Genomic DNA, 21810 nt, shown 5'->3' with positions numbered 1-21810 from the left:
TATACTTTATAATTATAAGATATCTAATACGATTTCTGTATCATTACCTTACCGAGTTGGGTAATTAACGCACGTGCTACATACCTTAGGTGCGCCGCCCGTTTCTCAGATTCCTCTCCGGAGTTGAACGCTGTTTCTACTTTACCCGTTGAAACCATGGTATTCCTAGATACTGCCATCAAAAGCTGATAGGGCACACATTTAAAATATCTGTCGTCGGTACAATGAAATACAATTTGCAAGTGATCTACAAAAACGATCAGACATCACTTGGTTTTACCTAGAGATGGACAATTGTCGTTAATCAAGCGGTTCGACCTTTTTCGGTTCGCCCAAAAAAAAAACTAGATTCTTCGTTTAGTTCCATAGTTCGTCAAATTTAAAAAAAATGGATCAAAAGGAACTTGGAGAAGGAACCGGGGTTTAAGTCTGATCGTTCCTGGTTCGGAATAGTTCCTTTGAACTAATTCGTTCCTGAACGACACAACTCTTGTATTAGCCTAATAAACAGGTTTGTATATCAAAATACAAAACCTGGCCCTTTATGGCCCGAACTATTTCCGTGGTTATAGAACTATTTTCTGTCCAAGGGCTTAATGCAGCTATCCTAAATAGGATATGAACAAAATTTGGCACCGCTACATCATTCGGGAGATACAGTCCTGAAAAATAAAAGTTCAATATCAAGAAAACCAAATGCTAAACCGACGGGAACATTTATGAATTTTGATTTATTCTCTATAATTTTTTTATACAAAAATCAAAAATAATTATGATGGCAGAAATCGTCAAATTCGAATTCGAAGCGATTTAAATAGTTTGCACTGTATACACAAATTAGTACTGTACACTTTACCGAATTTTTTTTTTTTTTTTCGAACGTTCCCATGAAATTTGAGTTGATTGTTTTAGATTTTTCTTTTGATATGTGTCGTCCATCATAAGGTCTTGACATATGAAATATAAAGAATATATATCTACCAGCTACATATTAAATATAAGCTCAGGGCAACATTGGGCCATAAAGGGTTAAAAATGTACAGCTTATTTGCCCAGTTTGTAATTACAGTTGCTATAGTTTTGGCCACCAGTATAAATAAATATAGTACAAATAACAATTATAGTTATACTACCCGGATAAACATCAAGTTTCACTACAGAAGCTTCTGAAATTACCCCGGCTACTGGCACCAGACATGCTCTCCAACAGGTTAAAGTTAATATTTATTCTAATTACGCGCTTTCTGATAGGACAGATATTTGAAAGATCTGTCGTCTGTACGAAGCCATGTGATCTGCAAGTTATCTAGAATTGATCAAACATCGCTTGGTTGTAGCCCTCCAAAAAGGTCGGTGTTTATTATGCATGTATTAACTCTAGAATTACCAACATATGTACCACCATTAAAATAATATAGGTTTGAATTTAAAAGACCTTCCTTCGGTATTACACCATACGATCTGCTAATTATCTAGATTTCAACTATATAAACCTATCCGAGATCGCTTAGTATTAGCCTAATAAATGTAAACGCCCCAATGAGCTGTGTTTATAATGCGCAGTTATAAAAGTAACTCTTAACGATCTAAAGAACCATAACTTTTATAAATAATGAGCCTTTCGCTTAAAATTGTATGAATGAAATGGAATGTAGGACTGAATTAAATGAAACATTGGGACTAAATAAATGACGACGTTTCTGTTGCTATAATAGGTTCGTTTTAAGATATTGAAATTTAAAGATCTGTCGTCGGCATGATGCCATACGATCTACAAGTTATCTAGATTTTCATATAACCGATCAAAGATAGCTTAGTTTTAGCCTAAAGGTTCATGTTTGTAATGCATATATTAGCTCTGAAATTACCACAGATAGCTAAGTAACTGTTAACGATCTAAGGAACCATAACTAATACAATGATATTTATATTATACTAGTTTCAATATTTCAACCTGAACTCTTGTTTCGCGCGTATAATATAATTTGGTGTACGCAGACTTCTTTGTCTGAGTGTATAATACTCTTCATTTTTGTGTCTATATTTTATCAAATTAAATCAATATACACATTCTAAAATCCATTTTTTATTTTCATGTCTACCATTAACGAAAAATGTCTGAACTCTGTGTCTCAATAAATCCAATCAATTTGCGTATCATAATTTTTGTTTTATTTACCATGCGTCACATAATTTCGCCTTTTCGCCCAGATAATGCTATCAAGCTGTCTACCATTAAAATACATATATACTCAAGGCCTCTTACTTGTTTACACATCACCTTATCTCATAATTGGCCAAATTTTTATTTTGTCAACAATCAAAATAATTGTTTCGGGATTCTTTTTTGCAATGGCTGCAAAATGCGTTTCTATTTCTCACGCTCTCTTTCTCTTGTTTAAAAACAAACTTTTCCATAACCATTTTAATGATTTACTATTTGCTTATCAATTCCACTATTGTGATATTCGAAATGTATTAATTACCGTAATTTGATTAATATCTAGACATTTCTGGATTAGAACTGGGAATATTTGGCATAGTTTTCGATAATCCACATTGAGTTTGTCATTTTTTTCGATAATGTTTTATTGATTATGTTCAAAGTCCCGTTTACTGAATAAATATGAAGTTTTAAGGGCTTTTTCATATAAATTTTGGTAGTGTTTTTGGTATCCTACTGCCTGACAATCTTTAACATAAAGGGTACTTTCAAATTATGATGCAAATCAAACCCAAATTGCTTAACAAATTCTGAACCTTTTAAAATTTTTCATTACAAACGATGACTATTTCCTTACTTTCCGCAATACCGGTTAGTCATTTCTACCAGTCTTTAGATGACCCCCATTACAACTTCTAAGCAAAATGGGGAACATATTGTAAGTTTTAAATATGATCTCTTCTAGGGTATTAATAGCGAAAAAGCATTTCGCACTCGATGATGGGAACGGATGCCGATTTAAATAGGAGGAACATACATAAATACAACTACCTATGTAAGAACTCCACCATTTACATACATAATGCATAGTACAAACTATAATTATCGTTCTACAACACATATGAATCACAAGTTCAACTACGAACATTTTAATCACAACAACATTAATATACGCTAATGAATCTGGAATTAATTCGACTGCTAACACCAGATATGTCCTTCAATAGGTTCATTTTATGGGACATAAAGTGCTATACTGTTATTTTGTATCATTTCCCGAGCTGGAAGGAGAAGGTAATTTACGTACCTGCTGCCTCAGACTCTCTCCGGAATCGAACCCTGATTCCCCTTGCAAGTTGCAATCATCGCAGTCCTAGATACTATCATCAAAAGTTGACAGGTCAGACATTGAAATATCTGTCGCTATAAGGAGAGCGTACGATCTGCAAGTTATCAAGGGATGAAATATGGCTGGTTTTTAGCCTTTTAATCTTAACTACTTTAATACACGATATTGGTTCTGGAACTACCACGACTATGTCCTTCAATAGGTTTATTTTATGGGACATAAAGTGTTGTATTATTATTTTGCATCATTTCCGGAGCTGGAAGGAGGAGGTAATTTACGTACCTGCTGCCTTCTTTCTATGTGTTTCTCAGTTTCTTCCCTGAAATCGAACCCTGATACCCATTCCAAGTTGCAACCATTGCAGTCCTAGATACTATCATCAAAAGTTGAGAGGTCAGACATTGAATGATATGTCGCCATCAGGAGAACATAAATCTGCAAGTTATCAAGAGCTTAACCATATAAAGGATGATATATGGCTCGGCTTTAGCCTTATAAAAACACACATTCCAAAGGTCCATGTTTATAATGCATGTATTAGCTCTAGAATTACAACAATTATGTATTTTTTTAAAATCTTAGGCATGTTTTGCAAGAGAATTGACTGGATGTTGATATTTTTAACTCTTATTCGGTAGAAAATCATTCCGCCCTCCAAACTATTACGTGATATATTTAAAAATATATCAGAACCCTATTTAAAACAGACCACTTATTCTATACAAGTCTTAAAATTTCAGAAAAAAAATCAGCTTTCCTACAAAAAGGTTACTAGTCCACAAATCATTGACCCCCGATGTGATTAATGCAGCACAACATCTCTGTCATAGAAGTTTAAATTCATTTGATTAAAATGTATACATTTATTTTCTCGAAAACTCGTTATTACCGGTCCCGTCACTTCGATTCCATTGTCTGTGGTTAATCAATCATAAAATACTGCTTATTTTTTCTACATCCCAACAAAATGTTTTTTTTTTTTTTTTTTTTTTTTGAAAAATCGTGTGTATTAAGCTTCACAACCATTTGTTATGACTCGAAACTATTTCATTCCGATTCTCTGGCCCTAGCCTAACAACAGCGACAGAGATTCACAATTTCATGATTTCAATATTATTTTTCACAATAATATAATTATTTTCAATGATTGCAAAGGTCTTCAGAGGTTATCATCAATATTATTACCCGATGTGTTTTGTGTCAAATAAACCGGTTCCAACTGGTTTCAAGAGCGTGAGGGATGTACAATTCAAACTGAATTTTTATATAGAATAAAATAAGTAACAGCTTCATAAAATATTATTTTGTCAATTCAGCCCCTAGTAGCGAAGCGGTTCTTTTTTATTTATTAGAAAAAAAACAACACAAAGGGATCTACGTATTTCGCAAGAATTGTGGAAACAAAATATGGACCTGCTAGCTCTAAAATTGGTGCAGTGACGAACCACGTTGAAATTGGAAAGTATGGATGGAGGCTAGAATGACAATCGGATTTTGGATATAAAATCGGAAATGGATCAAACACATACGTTTTATTAATCATTTAAATGCAACTCTTATTTAAATATTTGAAATTTACGGTTAACTATGTAAATATTTTGTAAATAGCACCAAAAACTAGAGAAGAATGTTGCTTCCCATAAGTAGTACCTATGCTCAATCCAATTTAAATAAAATCGAGACACTCCGTGTCTGGACTCCCCGACTCTAATTCGTTTAACGAACACTGAAGACTCTGATCACAAGCTGGAAGTAGTTCCTAAACAAGGAGTAAAAAATTAATCGTTTAAGTCTTGTTATTTCGGATGCTTTCCGCTCGCGAGATGCTTTATTGACGCCCAACGTGAAGCCGGCTTTATTGGCACACAACATGGAGCGTGCTTTATTGACGCCCAACGTTCGAGCTTCTTTAACCTATTAAAACCCAAATTTGAACAGGAAACCGATTTGAGGCTAGAATGAAATCCTATTCTTAGTTCAATTGATTTTACGATTTAATATCTGAATCACAGCTGTACCATCAGTATATTTGCAAAGTAGTATTGTAGGGCAATGCAGTGGATAGTGTGCCATACTACAAACCGTTGGGTCTCGGGTTTGAATCCCAGCAGGGGAGGAATAAATTCCATCGCAGAGGTTTTCGAATATTTGTACAGCTCTCTCTAGATTAATTCAACTGAATCCGCATAACTTACCAATATCCAAACTGGGAAAGTACACATGAGGATAACACAAAATAGGAGTGACACCCAGAGGAAAACAGCAACACTAAATAAAGAAGGACAAAATTCAAGAAGGCACTGTTTCTAAGCAACGATAGATGGCAGTCCTATCGCCGAGGACAAACTACAGCAAACTCATTATCTATTTAGTTAGAATAAAAAATGAAAATTTTCGAGTTCAGCAAACCGTACAAATCGACATAGAATTATTTTCCACTCAAGAATAATTAAATCAGAAAAATATAAATAAATAGTTTTCAAAAGATTTACACCAGTTCGTCTTCGGACGGCTCATAAGACAGACGCATTTTAAAGAGTTAATCACGCCTACGGGCTTAAAAAATTACAAAATGGCGCTTTGTTAAGCTTTCGATTAACTTGCCACGTATTTTATCTACCGAACTTAACGAAAAGTAGTTTATCATCGAATACAAATTTGAACGAAATTTGTTTATAAGAAGATCCCGTAATCAGTAATCCAAAAGATTCACAGATTGTTAGACGGTGTCTACATATGGTGTATGGTCTTATAACTTATATTTTAATAGAAAGTGGACTAGTTGGAGGAGGTCCCGCCTTCAGTTTTTAAAAATTGAAAAAAAGGTTTTCACCTAAAATCCATATATATATTTATGAATTTATTACAATGCAATCTATAGCCATACTATTCCTCCCAACTGTATTTAATGATTGGACGTCGTCGTCACCCACCTCTCCCTCTAGATTTATTGTTATTATTCAGTATATCAAGCTACTTGTCATCAATAAAACAAAATTATAAATAATTTTTTTATTGCTCAAATTACAACGTGTCAGTTATCATTTTTTGTTGTTGTTGTTGGATTTTTTTCATTTACGCTTGAGACACAATCGACATACTGAATATCACAATAATCACTTAACTTGTAATACGTTGTGTACTTTGTTTACAAAATATGTACGAGTGCCTATATAAATATTCGAATGCCCTTCCACCTCCTTATAGGAGCGTGTCTGTGACAATTACTCTATCATCTAAACGAATTAAAATTTATTGCAGAAATGAGTATTTTGTTTTGTCTGACAATCTTATGAAATTAAATATAATTACAATATTTCCGATGTCGGAGTACTAATATACTAAATATATTTAAAAAAAATAAATTTTCACAATTTTGATTAAAATCTGTAATTTAGTTTAATTAATTTATTTGACGTAATATGACAATAAGCTATAATATTATTAGCAATGAAATTGATAATCTAAACCCACTAGGTTTACTAAATCCAGTAAAATGTAAATGTACCATAATTTGAAATCTAAAATGAAAATAAAAAAAATCATGCAAAAACTCTTGTATATTTCTGGATTGCAGTTTCCCAACAAACTTTTCTTCACTGAAAGGAATAATGTAGGAAATTGTTGTTTAAACTGCTGCCGATGTCATTAGAAACGGGATCGTAGGGGATATACGAAAAAGTGGACATATACCGATAAGTTCTTCCATAGAGATTTTATAACCCATTGGACACAATAAATGCAAAATCTCAAAATCGTGCAACATCGTTTAAAGACTTTTTATCCAACCATGGACTAATACTAATAAGGACTATATTGAATATTTATTTTAAAATATTTTAGAATAAATATTGAATATTTCTACCCCACAATAATCAAAATGACAAAAATACCAAAAATATACCCTCCATTTTTGGTATTTTTATCATTTTGGTTACGGATTGATTCAATATATGGTAGTTAGATTTGACACCCAATCAGAATACTGTTACGAATATAACTTTAGATTTAAGTTAATTTAGATGAATTCCGTTAATTTAAGAATTTGAATTGTAACGTAAATTTCTACTACGCAGTTTATTTGAATAACTTCACAACAACAACCACTGTATAGATTTTTCTACATCCTTCCATTTCCTCTTTCATTTTCTATTTTGTTATTGTCGTACAATTCTTGTTAAACGTCATTCCTCTTTCTTTGTTATTCCCTCGCCTGTATATGTGTTGTTGTTATTCCTCTTTCTTTGTTATTCCCTCGCCTGTATATGTGTTGTTGTTATTGTAAGTTTGTTTACTCAAGTTTGTTGTTGTTATTGTTACTCAATGTGTTTGTTGCATTGGTAGATTGTTCGTGATCTAGGTGTTACCAGATCGTCTAGAAACTTCTGTAGCGACAGGCCGGGCTCATATAAATAGAGGGAATGGAAAGGCAGTGAGTCAGTTGTGAATCAGATCGCGAATTGAAACCGTCGTGTAAAGTAAAGTGCAAAGTAAAGTTGTGTGAATAAAATCATTGTAATAATCGTAATCAGAAAGAACCCGCGTTTTATTTGGTACGAATTGTATCGGGAAATAAAACAACGTCTACACGGGATTTAGCAAAATCCAAGAACGTAACAATTGGTGTCGGAAGTGAGATTACGATAATACTACGATGAAGTTTAAGGATCTACGAGTGGAAGACTTAAAGAAGGAGCTCAATAAATTGGAATTGTCCTCTACTGGCAACAAGGCTGAACTACAAAAACGTCTGTTGGATGAGTTCGAGCGCCGTGGTATGAACATCGATACATATGAGTTTGACAGTAAGGATGAAGTGGATTTATCGGAAATGGGCGAATCCAACGGTGGGGAAGTCTCGTCAGTAGCTGCCAGGGGTGACGATTTCAGAGAAATGCTGGACAAAATGTTTGAGGAAAATTTCAGAAGGAGCGAAGAGAATTCCAGAAAGTTAGAAGAAAACACCAGACGAATGTTCGAAGAAAATTCGAGAATAACGAACGAGAAACTCGAGTACATTACAGAAGTTATTGGAAGGAGAGTGGAAACCGTGGAGGTCCAAATTAAAGATTTGGATAAGAAAGTGCAGTCGGTTGACGAGAAATTTCTGGCCCACGACCACAGGTTTACGAATCTGGAGAAGAAAATTTCGGAACTGGAAATTAAAGGTGGTCCGGTGCGAGCTCCTGATAACACACTAAAAATCAAACCTCCTGTATTCGACGGCTCTACGTCATTCAATGTTTTCAAGTTACAGTTCGAGACAGTGGCTTCTAGAAATTCGTGGAACGACAGCGACAAAGCGGTTGCACTACTTCTGGCATTGAAGGGCAGTGCTGCGGATGTTATACAGAGTATTCCTGTCGCTTCTAGAAGCAACTATGAAGATGTTATTGCTGCACTGGAACGTAAGTACGGAGGCGAACATAAACAAAACATCTACCTTATGGAACTAAGGGGAAAAGTACAGAGGGCAAACGAGACGCTACAAGACTTTGCAGCTGAGGTGGAACGTTTGGTGCTAATGGCGTATCCAGGAGAGAATCACCCATTGCTGGACCGTATGAAAATCGAAACCTTTGTGAATGGCATACGTGACCCTGAGATTAAATGTGCAACATATGCGTCACCAAAAGCGTCGTTTGCCGAAACTGTGTCGTTTGCCCTTGCCCAAGAGACGGCAAGAATGATTGTTAAGCCCCAGACCCACAAGATTAGCCAACTGGAGACCGAATGTTGCGAACACAAATCTCTCGTTAACTTGATCAAGGACGCCATGAGGCGGGTAATAGAAGAAACAAAGTTAGTAGGGATGACTAAGCCCAGGGTTAGATGCTACAACTGCGATAAAGCAGGTCATATTGCACGCGAATGCAGAGCTAAGCGCAAACGATCCAGGTCATCGTCACCACCTACAACGAAAGATGGTAGAAGAATGGCTCAACAGTCCACCAATGAGTCACCGTTGAACAGAATCGAGCACAGAGAAGACGGAAAACACGGTAATGCTGATGCCCTGTCTCGTCGGCCATGCAAGGTAGAATACAGCCACTGCTCAAAGGCTGAGAGCAAAGAGAATATCGTCGACGTCCGACGATTGCAGTTTGAGTCGGGAGAAGATTGGTCGACGGAACAACGAAGAGATCCCATTCTGGGCAAAATAATTTCGGCCATAGAAACGGGCAAGCGACCTAGTCGGAAAGAAATTACCTCCGAAAGCCCTCTTTTAAAATCCTATTGGGCCCAGTGGGACAGTCTACTTATAAAAGATGGTTGCCTATATCGCAAATGGGAAAGTGAGGACGGTAAATCTCACCGGAACTTGATCGTCGTCCCAGACTCCAAGATAAGGGATGTCTTGTCGGAGTTTCACGATGGGCCAAGTGGAGGACATCTTGGCATAGCAAAGACCGCTGAAAAGGTGAAGCAGAGATTCTACTGGGTCGGCTGTCAAAAATCCATTGCCGACTGGATCGCCAATTGTGAAAGGTGCATAAAAGCTAAAGGTCCAACACGGAAGAGTCGAGGCTACATGCAGCAGTATAATTCAGGAGCCCCTTTTGAAAGAATCGCAATGGATGTAGCTGGACCGTTCCCCACAAGCGACTCTGGGAACCGGTATGTCTTAGTGGTCATGGATTACTTCAGCAAATGGCCGGAGGTTTATGCTATCCCAAATCAAGAAGCCAGGACAATTGTGGATGTGTTCAGCAAAAATTGGATTTGTCGCTATGGTGTTCCATCTGAGGTTCATTCCGATCAAGGTAGGAATTTTGAATCAGCGATCTTCAAGGAAATGTGTGACTCCTACGGAATTAAGAAAACCCGAACGACGCCCCTACATCCACAATCAGATGGCATGGTGGAAAGATTCAATCGCACCCTTGAAGAACATCGACGGAAAGTGGTGGACAGTGGCCAACGAGACTGGGATGAGCATATTCCAAAGTTTTTATTGGCTTATAGATCGGCCATGCATGATTCCACATCCCGGACCCCAGCCAAAGTTCTGTTCGGAAATGAATTAAAGCTACCTGGCGATTTGATATTCGGCGCTACCCCAAATGACGATGTGAACCAAGATGAAGACAGCCAAAACTCTTTTAGTAAAGTCCAAGATGCAGTCCGACATCGAATAAAAATGGTTAGCAACCGCATGAAGGCAAGGTACGATCGAGCGGCAAATACCGATGGGTTTCAAGAAGGGCAACTGGTACTATTGTTTAACCCACAACGAAAGAAAGGACTATGCCCCAAATTGCAAACGCACTGGGAAGGACCCTACAAGATTGTCACGAAAATAAATGACGTCGTTTATCGCATCCAGAGGAGCGACAGTCCCAGGTCGAAGATGAAAGTAGTACATTTGGAGCGGCTGACCCCCTACGGAACGGGAACTGTGCCTATTCGGGACGAACAGGCTTAAGCGGGGGGCAATGTTACGAATATAACTTTAGATTTAAGTTAATTTAGATGAATTCCGTTAATTTAAGAATTTGAATTGTAACGTAAATTTCTACTACGCAGTTTATTTGAATAACTTCACAACAACAACCACTGTATAGATTTTTCTACATCCTTCCATTTCCTCTTTCATTTTCTATTTTGTTATTGTCGTACAATTCTTGTTAAACGTCATTCCTCTTTCTTTGTTATTCCCTCGCCTGTATATGTGTTGTTGTTATTCCTCTTTCTTTGTTATTCCCTCGCCTGTATATGTGTTGTTGTTATTCCTCTTTCTTTGTTATTCCCTCGCCTGTATATGTGTTGTTGTTATTGTAAGTTTGTTTACTCAAGTTTGTTGTTGTTATTGTTACTCAATGTGTTTGTTGCATTGGTAGATTGTTCGTGATCTAGGTGTTACCAGATCGTCTAGAAACTTCTGTAGCGACAGGCCGGGCTCATATAAATAGAGGGAATGGAAAGGCAGTGAGTCAGTTGTGAATCAGATCGCGAATTGAAACCGTCGTGTAAAGTAAAGTGCAAAGTAAAGTTGTGTGAATAAAATCATTGTAATAATCGTAATCAGAAAGAACCCGCGTTTTATTTGGTACGAATTGTATCGGGAAATAAAACAACGTCTACACGGGATTTAGCAAAATCCAAGAACGTAACAATACTATATAATACCCTTCACCACTATGGGTATATTAAAAAGATGCACCCTAACAGAAAGGCCATTAACATGAAATTGAATGAAGTAAAATATGAGCTAGATCTACATCTGGACGGATTCCAACAAAACTCGACAGACGTTTTTATGTCAATCAGCCTAACTTTGAGTCTTTGGTGCACCATTTATTTAAAATCGGAAGAAAATATATATGGGAGCTATATCTAAATTTGATCCGATTTTCACGAAACTTACTACTCATCATTCTAGACTGAAGTCAGTACGCTATACAAAATTTCGTGCAAATCGATAGATATTTAGGGACTTTGGTGCACCATTTACATTAAATGGGACGAAAATATATATGGGAGCTATATCTAAATCTGAACCGAGGATCACGAAACTTAACACTCGTCGTTCTAGACATAATTCAGTACCTTATGTTGAATTTCTTTCAAATCGAAAGATATATAGGGACTTTGGTAAACTATTTACCTAAAATCGAACAAAAATATATATATATATGGGAGGTATGTCTAAATTTTAATCGATATTTCCTAATTTCAATAGGGTTCGTCCTTGGGCCAAATAAGTGACTTATGCCAAATTTCATCCAATTCGGATCATAAATGCGACCTGTACTTTCTATGCATATTCTCAAAGGGAACCATGTGTCTATCTCGTATCCTTTTACATGTTACAAACATATGCACAAAGACATAATACCCTCCCTGTACCACAGTGTGGTGAAGGGTATAAGAATAGTTGGAGTTAAGACCAATTTTCGAAGAAATCAGATAAATTTTTTACGTATCTAAATCTTATTTTTAGAATATTGTTTATCAACCATAAACAACAAAAAACAGAAACTCGTCGTATTTTTTTTTTTTTGTTATTTATTGATCAAACTGCGCACAACTGTCAATTACGTTTCTACATACCTAAAGGCATATTTAATTTCATTGTTCATTTTGTTTACAAATCCAATTTATTAATATAGAATGACAATTATTAAAGGTTGGTTGCCATGCTAATCTTATAAATGCCATTTTTCCGCAACTCTTTGAGAGTTTTTTATTTATTTATTTTTTTATTATTATTATTTTTATTTTTTGGCAGATCAAGAGAATAACTTCGATATATATTGTTCTGCTATTTAACTAAAATATTTAATAAGAATAGGATATTGATAAACTATAAAATAAATATATTTTGTATAGAGGACCTATAAAGGTCTTCCTTTTGAAAAGTTATATGTCGATATATAATATGTCTCTTTCATAAAAGGTCTCCTTCTATAGATGACATATAAAGAGGTTGTTATAAATGTTCTTCTATCTCAGTATACCTATAAAAATTATTCTATTTTCAAAGGACCAATATGTAGTATTCTATCTATAGAAGTCCTATAAAATATCTTCTATATATCTTCTTAAAGGTCCCCTTTTATAGAGAATCTACAAATCGATAGAAGCCCTTTAAAAGTTTTTATAAAAGTTCTAACCTGAGAGAACCTATAAAAGATCTTGCATCTATAGAAGATCTATAACTGTTTTTCCATCTGTTGAGAGCCACAAAATTCCTTCTATGAACAGAAAATCCGATCATATATATATCCTATAAATAATTTACATTCTTCTTATTCAATAAAACAATTTAATTAATATATCATAGAAAAATACCTTGAAGAAAACAAAAAAAAAATATTTATATTGTAGCATTTCTATTATTTCACATTTCTACGACGACCAAGACCATGACCTTGTTCAATATACACTTTAGTTTCCTCTTCAATTCTAGTCGTTGTGGTGTTGGTGATTTAACGATATATATATTTTTTTATTTTATTCCTATAAATTACTGAAATAGACAAAACAGGCCTTACTCGAACGAACAATAACAACGTCTAACAAATTGTAGGCAATATGAATATGTATTTCGGTATGTATTTTTTTGTTTTTATTCGCATTGAACTTGCTACTAGAAAGAAAGTTCGACGGCAGCAGCATACGTGATTCTGTGTGATTCACAGAAACTTGCAGAACAACAATTCTACACACCGCTTATCGATAACCAACCGAATTTGGTCAATGGAAATTTACAAAAAGAAAAAAATAAATAGAAGCAGACATATGTTTTGGCATTTGCCAAACTAAATAAACATATGTTTGTTTGACTGATAAAATTATTTTTGTTGTTGTTTTTTTCTTTTGGTTTGTTATTGCACAATTTTTCTAAAATATTCTATTTTGATTAATTACCCAAGGTGTGGGAAATTTTTTGATTATCATGTGATATGGCCAAAGGGACTGAAGTTTTAATTTTATTTAAATGTTGTAGATGACAGATCTGAGCAGAAAAAACAGCACCAAAAATTCTCGGCCGAACTACTCTAATTCTGTGCTGAGGACGGCGGACAGTTTTCAAACGCCCTTTCAATGCATGTTTCCTTTCTTAATGGCAATAAATTGATTTAGAACTGCAAAACATATTGCAAGCAATCCATAAATTTTTCTATTGACGTTAACAATTCTAATTGCATAATTCAATTTTGCAAATGTTTTTGATGACATAAAACATTATTTAGAATTTTCTTTTATTTTGTTGTTGTTGTTTTTTTTTTTTTTTTTTTTTGTTTTTGCAATACACGCGTGCCTCAAGATGATAATTTATTTTTAAAACACTTAAATAATCTTTTTTTTTTTTTTGGTACTACGTATGGACATTAGGTTGGGTACAACAAAACCAATTTCGATTTGTATTAGATTCAAACGAATTCAACCACAGATTCCGAAAAAACACAGAGAAAAATTGTCAATTAATTAGAGGAGAAGTGAATTATTTGATACAGAAAAAGAGTGAAACTTTTTTCCTAAATAATAAATAATTTTAATGACACCTCACAGGAAAATTAATATTTTTTAACATTTTTATATTAATGTCCTAATTTTTTGATATTGAATTTTTTTTTTGTCTTACACCACCCTAATATTCTCTTGACGTTAGCCAGTAAACATTCTTAACAAAATATTCTTTTTAAGTCAAATAACATTTTTTTTCGTCGGATGCTGCTGATGTATATAAATTTTTCAACAAATAGATTTTAAGTGCATTATAAAAATAATTCAACGGAAAAATACCCAAAAGAAAATAATTAAATTGTTAGTCGAATATCGTATCGTAAATGTAAAATATAAATTCCTTAAATTTTGAAAAAAAAAAATTAATTACAAGGAATGAATTATACAACGTTTATTTACATCGGACGAAACTATGGGAGCTATAACTAAACATACATAAATTTGGACTTAAGGGAACCCCACCCATTATCGATTTTAATTTTTCAAGATTTTCAATGGGCTGGTAAATCAATACCAACGCTTGTTAAGGTTTGTAACTTTGCACATATATATTTGAAGATTTAAAAGAGAAGAAAAATAACTTACAAAAAATTATTTTATTGCTTTGTTGTTGTTTTTTGTAATTAAAGAAATGTCTTTATTTTTAATGGCGGGCATGATAACTCCTCACTGGAACATCGGAATCCAAAAATTCCAACGGTGTTAGAAAGAGTACATGTCTGGCTCTCGTATGAACTAGAATTATTGACTTCGCTCTAATATTAACAAAATGGCAGACCTTTGAAAACATATTTTTGGAAAATCGCCGATTTTTGACCAAAATCCAAATTAAAAAATAAGGAAGATCTTCACCGATTGGCTTTATCCTAGTTCATACGATAGCTATACACTCACAGAGAAACGTGTAAAAATTGGGAATCGATTGGGTTATTAGTTTTTGAGTTATCGCGCCCGCCATTCGCAAAAGAGAAAAACGCGTTTAAAGTTTGATGAACCCTTTAGCCGTCACTTGATGCTGACACAATAAATCGGCTATATCTTCAAGAGTTCTTGAGATTTTCACTTGAAATTTTGTAGAGACATTCTTGAATTAGTGTAGAATCGAATTAAATCAATCGGCCTACATTTGACTCTATGGTGCTCCATTTACATAAAATCGGACGAAACTATATATAGGAGCTATATCTAAAAATGGCATCGATTTAACAAAACTTCGCATGCGTCAATCTAGACCTAATTCAGTAAGCTGTGCAAAATTTTGTCTTAATCGGACCAATATTGCTCCAGTATGGTGCTCCATTTACATAAAATTGTTAATGGAGCACCATACTGGAGCAATATTCGCATGCGTCAATCTAGACCTAATTCAGTACGCTGTGCAAAATTTTGTCTTAATCGGACCAATATTGCTCCAGTATGGTGCTCCATTTACATAAAATTGGACGAAACTATATATGGGAGCTATATCTAAATCTGAACCGATTTCCACAAAACTTCGCACATATCAATCTAGACCTAATTCTGTAAACTGTGCCAAAATTTGTCTCAATCCGACATATATTGGGACTATGGTGCACCATTTATATAAAATCGGACGAAACTATATATGGAAGCTATATCTAAATCTGAAACGATTTTCTCCAATTTCAATTTTTTGTGCCAAATAAGTGACATGTGCCAAATTTCTTCCAAATCGGATCATAAATGCGACCTGTTTTGTTCACAAAAAAAACGGACAGTGAGGTGAAGTGATCTATGCATATTTTGTTAATTGTTGTAACATATGCGGCTATATTAGCTTGTTTACCAAAATATGAAATAAAATAAACGTTCCGATCGAATTTAGGTTTTTTTCTTTGATGAATAAATTCGGCCATCTGAACTTTACGAAAATATTTTAAAATTTTGCTTGAAAATGTCAATTTTGAATTTGGTTTTTACAAAAAACACACCTTGCAAAATTTTATTTTTGTAAAATTAACATTTCCTCCTTTTCTATGACCTTTTGACTTTATTTTTTTCAGTGTGAAATTACATATCATATACAAATATATGATCAGAACTCAATTAAACTTTATACATGCATTCCTATATTAAATTCGGTTCTAACCCAGTTCAAATTCTTGGTTTATTCCAGTGATTGGAAATCATGACTTACAAATGACATTTTTTCATTTTCAACATTTCCAGATTTGTTTTTAAACATTTTTATTAATTTGTTGTAAATAAATTATTTAGACTGTTAACCACTTCCAAAATTATTATTCTTCAACATTTTTCCTATTTGCCATAACTCCCTAAACCACCATTAACATTCATACCCTCATTGAGGTCATAAATGTAAAGGTTAACATATTAAAATGCCAACTGAACGAACATGCTGTGAATATCTAATTTTGTTCTCCTACATTATAATCGGAATATCCCATAGCACGTGTTATTTCACCTAACTAACAGGTGACCGACACACTCACTTGACAGTTAATCACGGAAGTTTATGTGTGCCGAGCACTTGAGATTAAAAAGAGGAGGGTAGCCAATAATTTACACCATGTAATAGCGTATAATACCGGTACTTTGTACTTGATATCTCTTCCACTTCGTACATAACATATATATTTTTTATTTAAAATGTAATGTTGTTACAATTGTTTTAGATAAGATTTTGAAAAACTTAATAACAATTCACAGGAGGTATTTATTTGCATATATGATGTTTTAAATCCAAAAGGGAATTTATTCGAATATCTAAACACTTAGGGAAAAAAGGGAAAAGAAATGTAATCAAATTAAAAAAAATACTTTTCAAATTTCATACGAAGGCTACTAGCCAGGCCTAATATATCATCGACAATATTTTTATTGGTTTTCAAAGTATTCTTCAGCATTATTTATAAAATTTTTTATGTACTCAAAACAAATTTCGATTAATTTTTTTCCACTCCGATTGAAACACCTCCTAAAAAGCATGGGTTTTAAACGCTTCAACCGGATTTTCTGGCCATGAAAATCTTTGGCGCCATAAAATGTGCACAATGATTCGTTAGATATTGTTTTGATTCGTCTTCTCTTGATTGCTATTTTATTTTTCGCTCAAAAGCATAGATCCATAATTCGCTGCTTGTCCCGATCTCTCTTAAACTGCGATTGCACCTTTTATAAATATATTTTAACTAATCGACAAAACATTTTTGGGCCATTTTTAAATTGTGCGGAAAACCTTTTTGCGGTCAAGTGTTTATACAATTTTAAACCTATGCTGGTAATAACCAGTGAGCGGAGCAGTATAGTCGGACGGGGCCGACCATATGATACCCTACACTACTTCCATGAAAATCTAACTTTAAATCTAACTATTTGCACCCTTTTGATCGGCGAGATGTCAACAAATATGACTAATTAATACCTGTCCAGATTCCCTTCACCGTGGGTTGTGTTGTGATATTCGGCTTTCAACTGTGGCCTATAGATCGAGTCGAAAAACGCAAAAAATTAAGTTTTCTGTCCACTTCATCCCAAAATTATTATCTAATCATCAGCGAAAATAATAGGCGTTGTCCTTAACCATAACTGGAACCTCATGGAACATTGCAAAGCGATCAGCGCTATATTTCCCCTATCCAGTGTGGTAATGGGTTACTAAATAATATATGAATACGTAAGCATCTACAAATATTTAACTGTAACTCCTCCCACGCCCGAGTACATACGACAATATAATTGGTATCAATTAAAAGGTCAACCACTCCTCTTGGATATACTATCAACTTCTGGGGTCAATGTACTTCGTCAGGGGTAAATATATATGCCATAGAATACAAATTTTGTCATTTTCACACAAAAGTCGGGGCCCATTGGACCCGCTAAATATTGACTGATTATTATCAATACAGACATGCTTCTTCTTTGGCCCGATGCCCTTCTCCATTCAAAATTTCGCGATGTTTGGGCCATAATTGCGATGACAAAAATTAAGTTTTTGGTCAATTTCATCCGCTAAATATTAACCGATCTTTATCAAAAACAATAGGGGTCTTCTTTGGACGGAACCCATCCTACATGCAAAATTGCATGATGATTTGTCCATAACTGTGCCCTGTATCGTGTTTACACATGTCTAGATCGACTCAGCTACTCGAGATATGACGATCGGTATACTTAAAGATGTGTCTAGGAAAAATGTTTCGCGGTGTTACAAACTTTTGGGGTTGCACAAAGCTATAATACCCTGACAAAATAGTTGTGTAGGGTATAAAAATGTCTATAGATGTCACTATCTCACGGTATATCATATTCTATGGGAGGACCAGAAGGTATTCTCTAAGAATACTAGAAAACTCATAGAAGCCCAGTAAGTCCACTACGGAAGATCAGTAGGTCTACTCAGAAAAGATCAATAGGCCTTGACACAGAAGAACATTAAATCTCAAGGAAGACCTCTAGATTTCCTCATAGATCACCTCTTTAAATATTTTCATAGAATACTTCTTAATGTTGTCGAATCAAGAACTCTAAAACTTTTTAAAAGAAGACTTCGAAGACTTCTTATAGAAGACCATTAGGTCTTCTCCAGGATATCATAATCATTACATCTTCTTCTCGAAAACCATGATATATTTATCTAGAATATCATATGGGTTTCTCCTGAAAACCATGAAATCTTCTGATAGAAAAACCTTAGGTATTTTCACTGAAGACTTTTATATAGAAGACAACTTGGTCTTCTCATAGAAGACCTCGCGAACTTCTCATAGAATGATATATTTATCTAGAATATCATATGGGTTTCTCCTGAAAACCATGAAATCTTCTGATAGAAAAACCTTAGGTATTTTCACTGAAGACTTTTATATAGAAGACAACTTGGTCTTCTCGCGAACTTCTCATAGAATGCCTCTGGTTCTACTTACTAGGTCTTCTCATAGAAGGCTATGAGCTCTTCTCCTAGAATACCATTAAATCTTATCATAGAAAGCAATGAGATTTTGTCCCAGAATAAGATTTCTTTCACGAAGATAATATAATACCATACTTATATATTTTCAGAAATTGCAGTAGAATAGGCGTTAATTTCAGAAGGCCAATTTGATAAGTTAAAGATCTTATTTTCAAATAAATATTAATTTAAAATAATTAGTTTATGTTTTGTTAACTAATTCCTTATATAATCCATATTAATTATTTTCCCTCTTCTTTTGCTCCCTTTTCAGAACTGCTGGTACAGTTGGTGCTGTTGTAACATGTCCATTAGAAGTCGTCAAAACCCGTCTACAAAGTTCAACAGCATTTTTAACACCGCCACGGATAGAACACAATTCAACGACAAATGCATCCTCCGAATTGCTGCGACCTGAACAGAGACGTAAACTTAGTACAACAATATTACGTAACAGGTCCCAACCACAGGTGATTGGGGGTGTTCGTAGGGTAGTACCAACATATTACATTACATTATCTATACACTATTACTATTCTAAAAAAACATCTTATCTATTTTTCTTGTATAAAATTCTTGACATACTTTCTTCAGGTCCTCTATGGGTCTCTATTTTTTTCAATCTTTAAAAATAACTTTCTATTTACTATTTTTATCTCTACATATTTCTTATTTTATAAAATTGGTATTAATTTTTTTATTTCTTATAGATAATGGCAATATCACACTGCGGCATCTCATCGACATCCACCAAAAGTATGAGCATAATACAGTGTTTGAGGTAGGTCATGGTCCAAACAAAATAGAACTAACCAAAAGGGAAACGGCAATGTCATCGTCTCTCCTCCTCTGGAATTTTAATCTAAAACCACAAAGACCCATTTGCAATGGTTTAATGGCCTTATAACCTACACCATTTCTGTTGTATGGCATTTTGGCTAATGTGGTTTAAGGTTATGTAGTTATTACCCCCAATTTAGATTTGTATCTAATTTTTAATTTTATTTCTCTCTCCCTTTTAGACACATAGTACAAAATGAAGGGCCCAGAGCATTGTTTAAAGGTTTAGGACCGAATCTCGTTGGCGTGGCGCCATCACGTGCAATTTATTTTTGCACATATTCTGAAACCAAAAATTTCCTTAATAAGTTAGGGTAAGTATGAACCAGTATCCTTTTCCTTCATTCGAAAATATGATTTTTTAAAAGCCTATAAATTACTTATTTTTTTCTTTACCTCTCTCTCTCTCTCTTGCCCACCGTAGATTAGTACAACCCGATTCTCCACAAGTTCATATAATGAGTGCAGCTAGTGCCGGTTTTGTTTCCTCTTCCCTAACCAATCCAATTTGGTTTGTTAAAACACGTTTACAATTGGACTACAATTCAAAAGTGAAAATGACCGTCAGACAGTGTATACAGCGTGTTTATGCCAGCGGTGGCATAGCAGCCTTCTACAAGGGTATAACGGCGAGTTATTTTGGCATCTGTGAAACGATGATACATTTTGTTATCTATGAATTCATTAAATCCAAATTGGTAAGTTATTTTATTTTTACTTGCCACATTTATAACAATGATATTAATGATTTTGTTATTCTTCTTCTTGTAATTATTATTTTAGATTGAACGACAAAATAAACGTTCAACGGATACCACAAAATCATCTCGAGATTTCCTTGAATTCATGATGGCTGGTGCCATATCAAAGACTGTTGCCTCCTGTATTGCATATCCACATGAAGTTGCACGAACACGGCTGCGTGAAGAAGGCAATAAATATAATACATTTTGGCAAACATTACATACTGTCTGGAAGGAAGAGGGTCGACCTGGTTTATATAGGTAAGAATAAATTAAATTGTTGAAATCTAGAAAAGGAAAGTAATGGGGACGATATCTATCTGTAAATCAAGGATCACATTGAAAAGCATACATTTAGCTTAGGTTACTAAAAGTCGTTGTAAAAAGAGAGAGGTGGAATGAACAAGTGAAAAAGCGTTAAGTTCGGCCGGGCCGAACTTTAGATATACTGACGGGTACTAGAAATGAAAATATTGGGAACATACCAAAAAGTGGACCTATGCCGACATTTCTGAAAACGGATTATGTAAACCATAATATAAATTTCTGAAATTTTTAATGGATCTTGATACCCACAGCCTTATGTCTAATGAGGGTGTATAAATATTGGTTCTAGATCCCATGTTTCTTTGGACCCAATCCGTTTTAGAAAATTTAGATTTCATCCATACATTGCTCATCTTATTATTTCTTCCAAACTTAGTTCAAGTTCAAAAATGGGGAATATCGGTCCACTCCTTCTGGAATCTCTACACAGGGGCTAGGTCTAAATGCGGGCTATAGTTCATTATCGAACCTTCTGTTCTATTTTTTATCTCGATATCCTCCGCAGGTGAAATGATTACAACAGAGCATTAGAACCAAACTCAAAACGCGTAACAAATCAGATAACTAGTTTAATATAAACCAGTAAAGAAAGTTCAAAAGTTCACCACTTTGGGTACATACAAGAGCTGTTAATATCTACAATATCCTGTAGATAGAACAGACATAAAATCATTGGAGGACCATTGAGATGGAATTG

At 34.4% G+C, this 21810-nt stretch overlaps 1 protein-coding gene across 1 annotated transcript in view; it reads left to right on the top strand.

Moving 5' to 3' along the window:
- LOC133332979 (mitochondrial carrier protein Rim2-like) overlaps nt 1–21047 on the top strand; it is a gene marked incomplete at its 3' end in the record, with an annotated part of 44440 nt that extends 23393 nt beyond the window's left edge. Inside the window, exons 2-6 of the mRNA XM_061541335.1 lie at nt 19478–19673; nt 19914–19984; nt 20226–20357; nt 20468–20741; nt 20827–21047. Of these exons, the coding sequence (XP_061397319.1) occupies nt 19478–19673; nt 19914–19984; nt 20226–20357; nt 20468–20741; nt 20827–21047 (894 nt within the window). The remainder of the gene's footprint in view (nt 1–19477; nt 19674–19913; nt 19985–20225; nt 20358–20467; nt 20742–20826) is intronic.
- Nucleotides 21048–21810: the final 763 nt, after the last annotated feature.

The sequence above is a fragment of the Musca vetustissima genome, unplaced genomic scaffold, assembly GCF_032173495.1.
Source record: "Musca vetustissima isolate MV318-11 ecotype Yass unplaced genomic scaffold, APGP_CSIRO_Mvet_v1 utg170210, whole genome shotgun sequence".
Lineage (NCBI taxonomy): Eukaryota > Metazoa > Arthropoda > Insecta > Diptera > Muscidae > Musca > Musca vetustissima.
The sequence above is the reverse complement of the archived record's forward strand: the minus strand, read 5'-3'. Positions and strand labels throughout refer to the sequence as shown.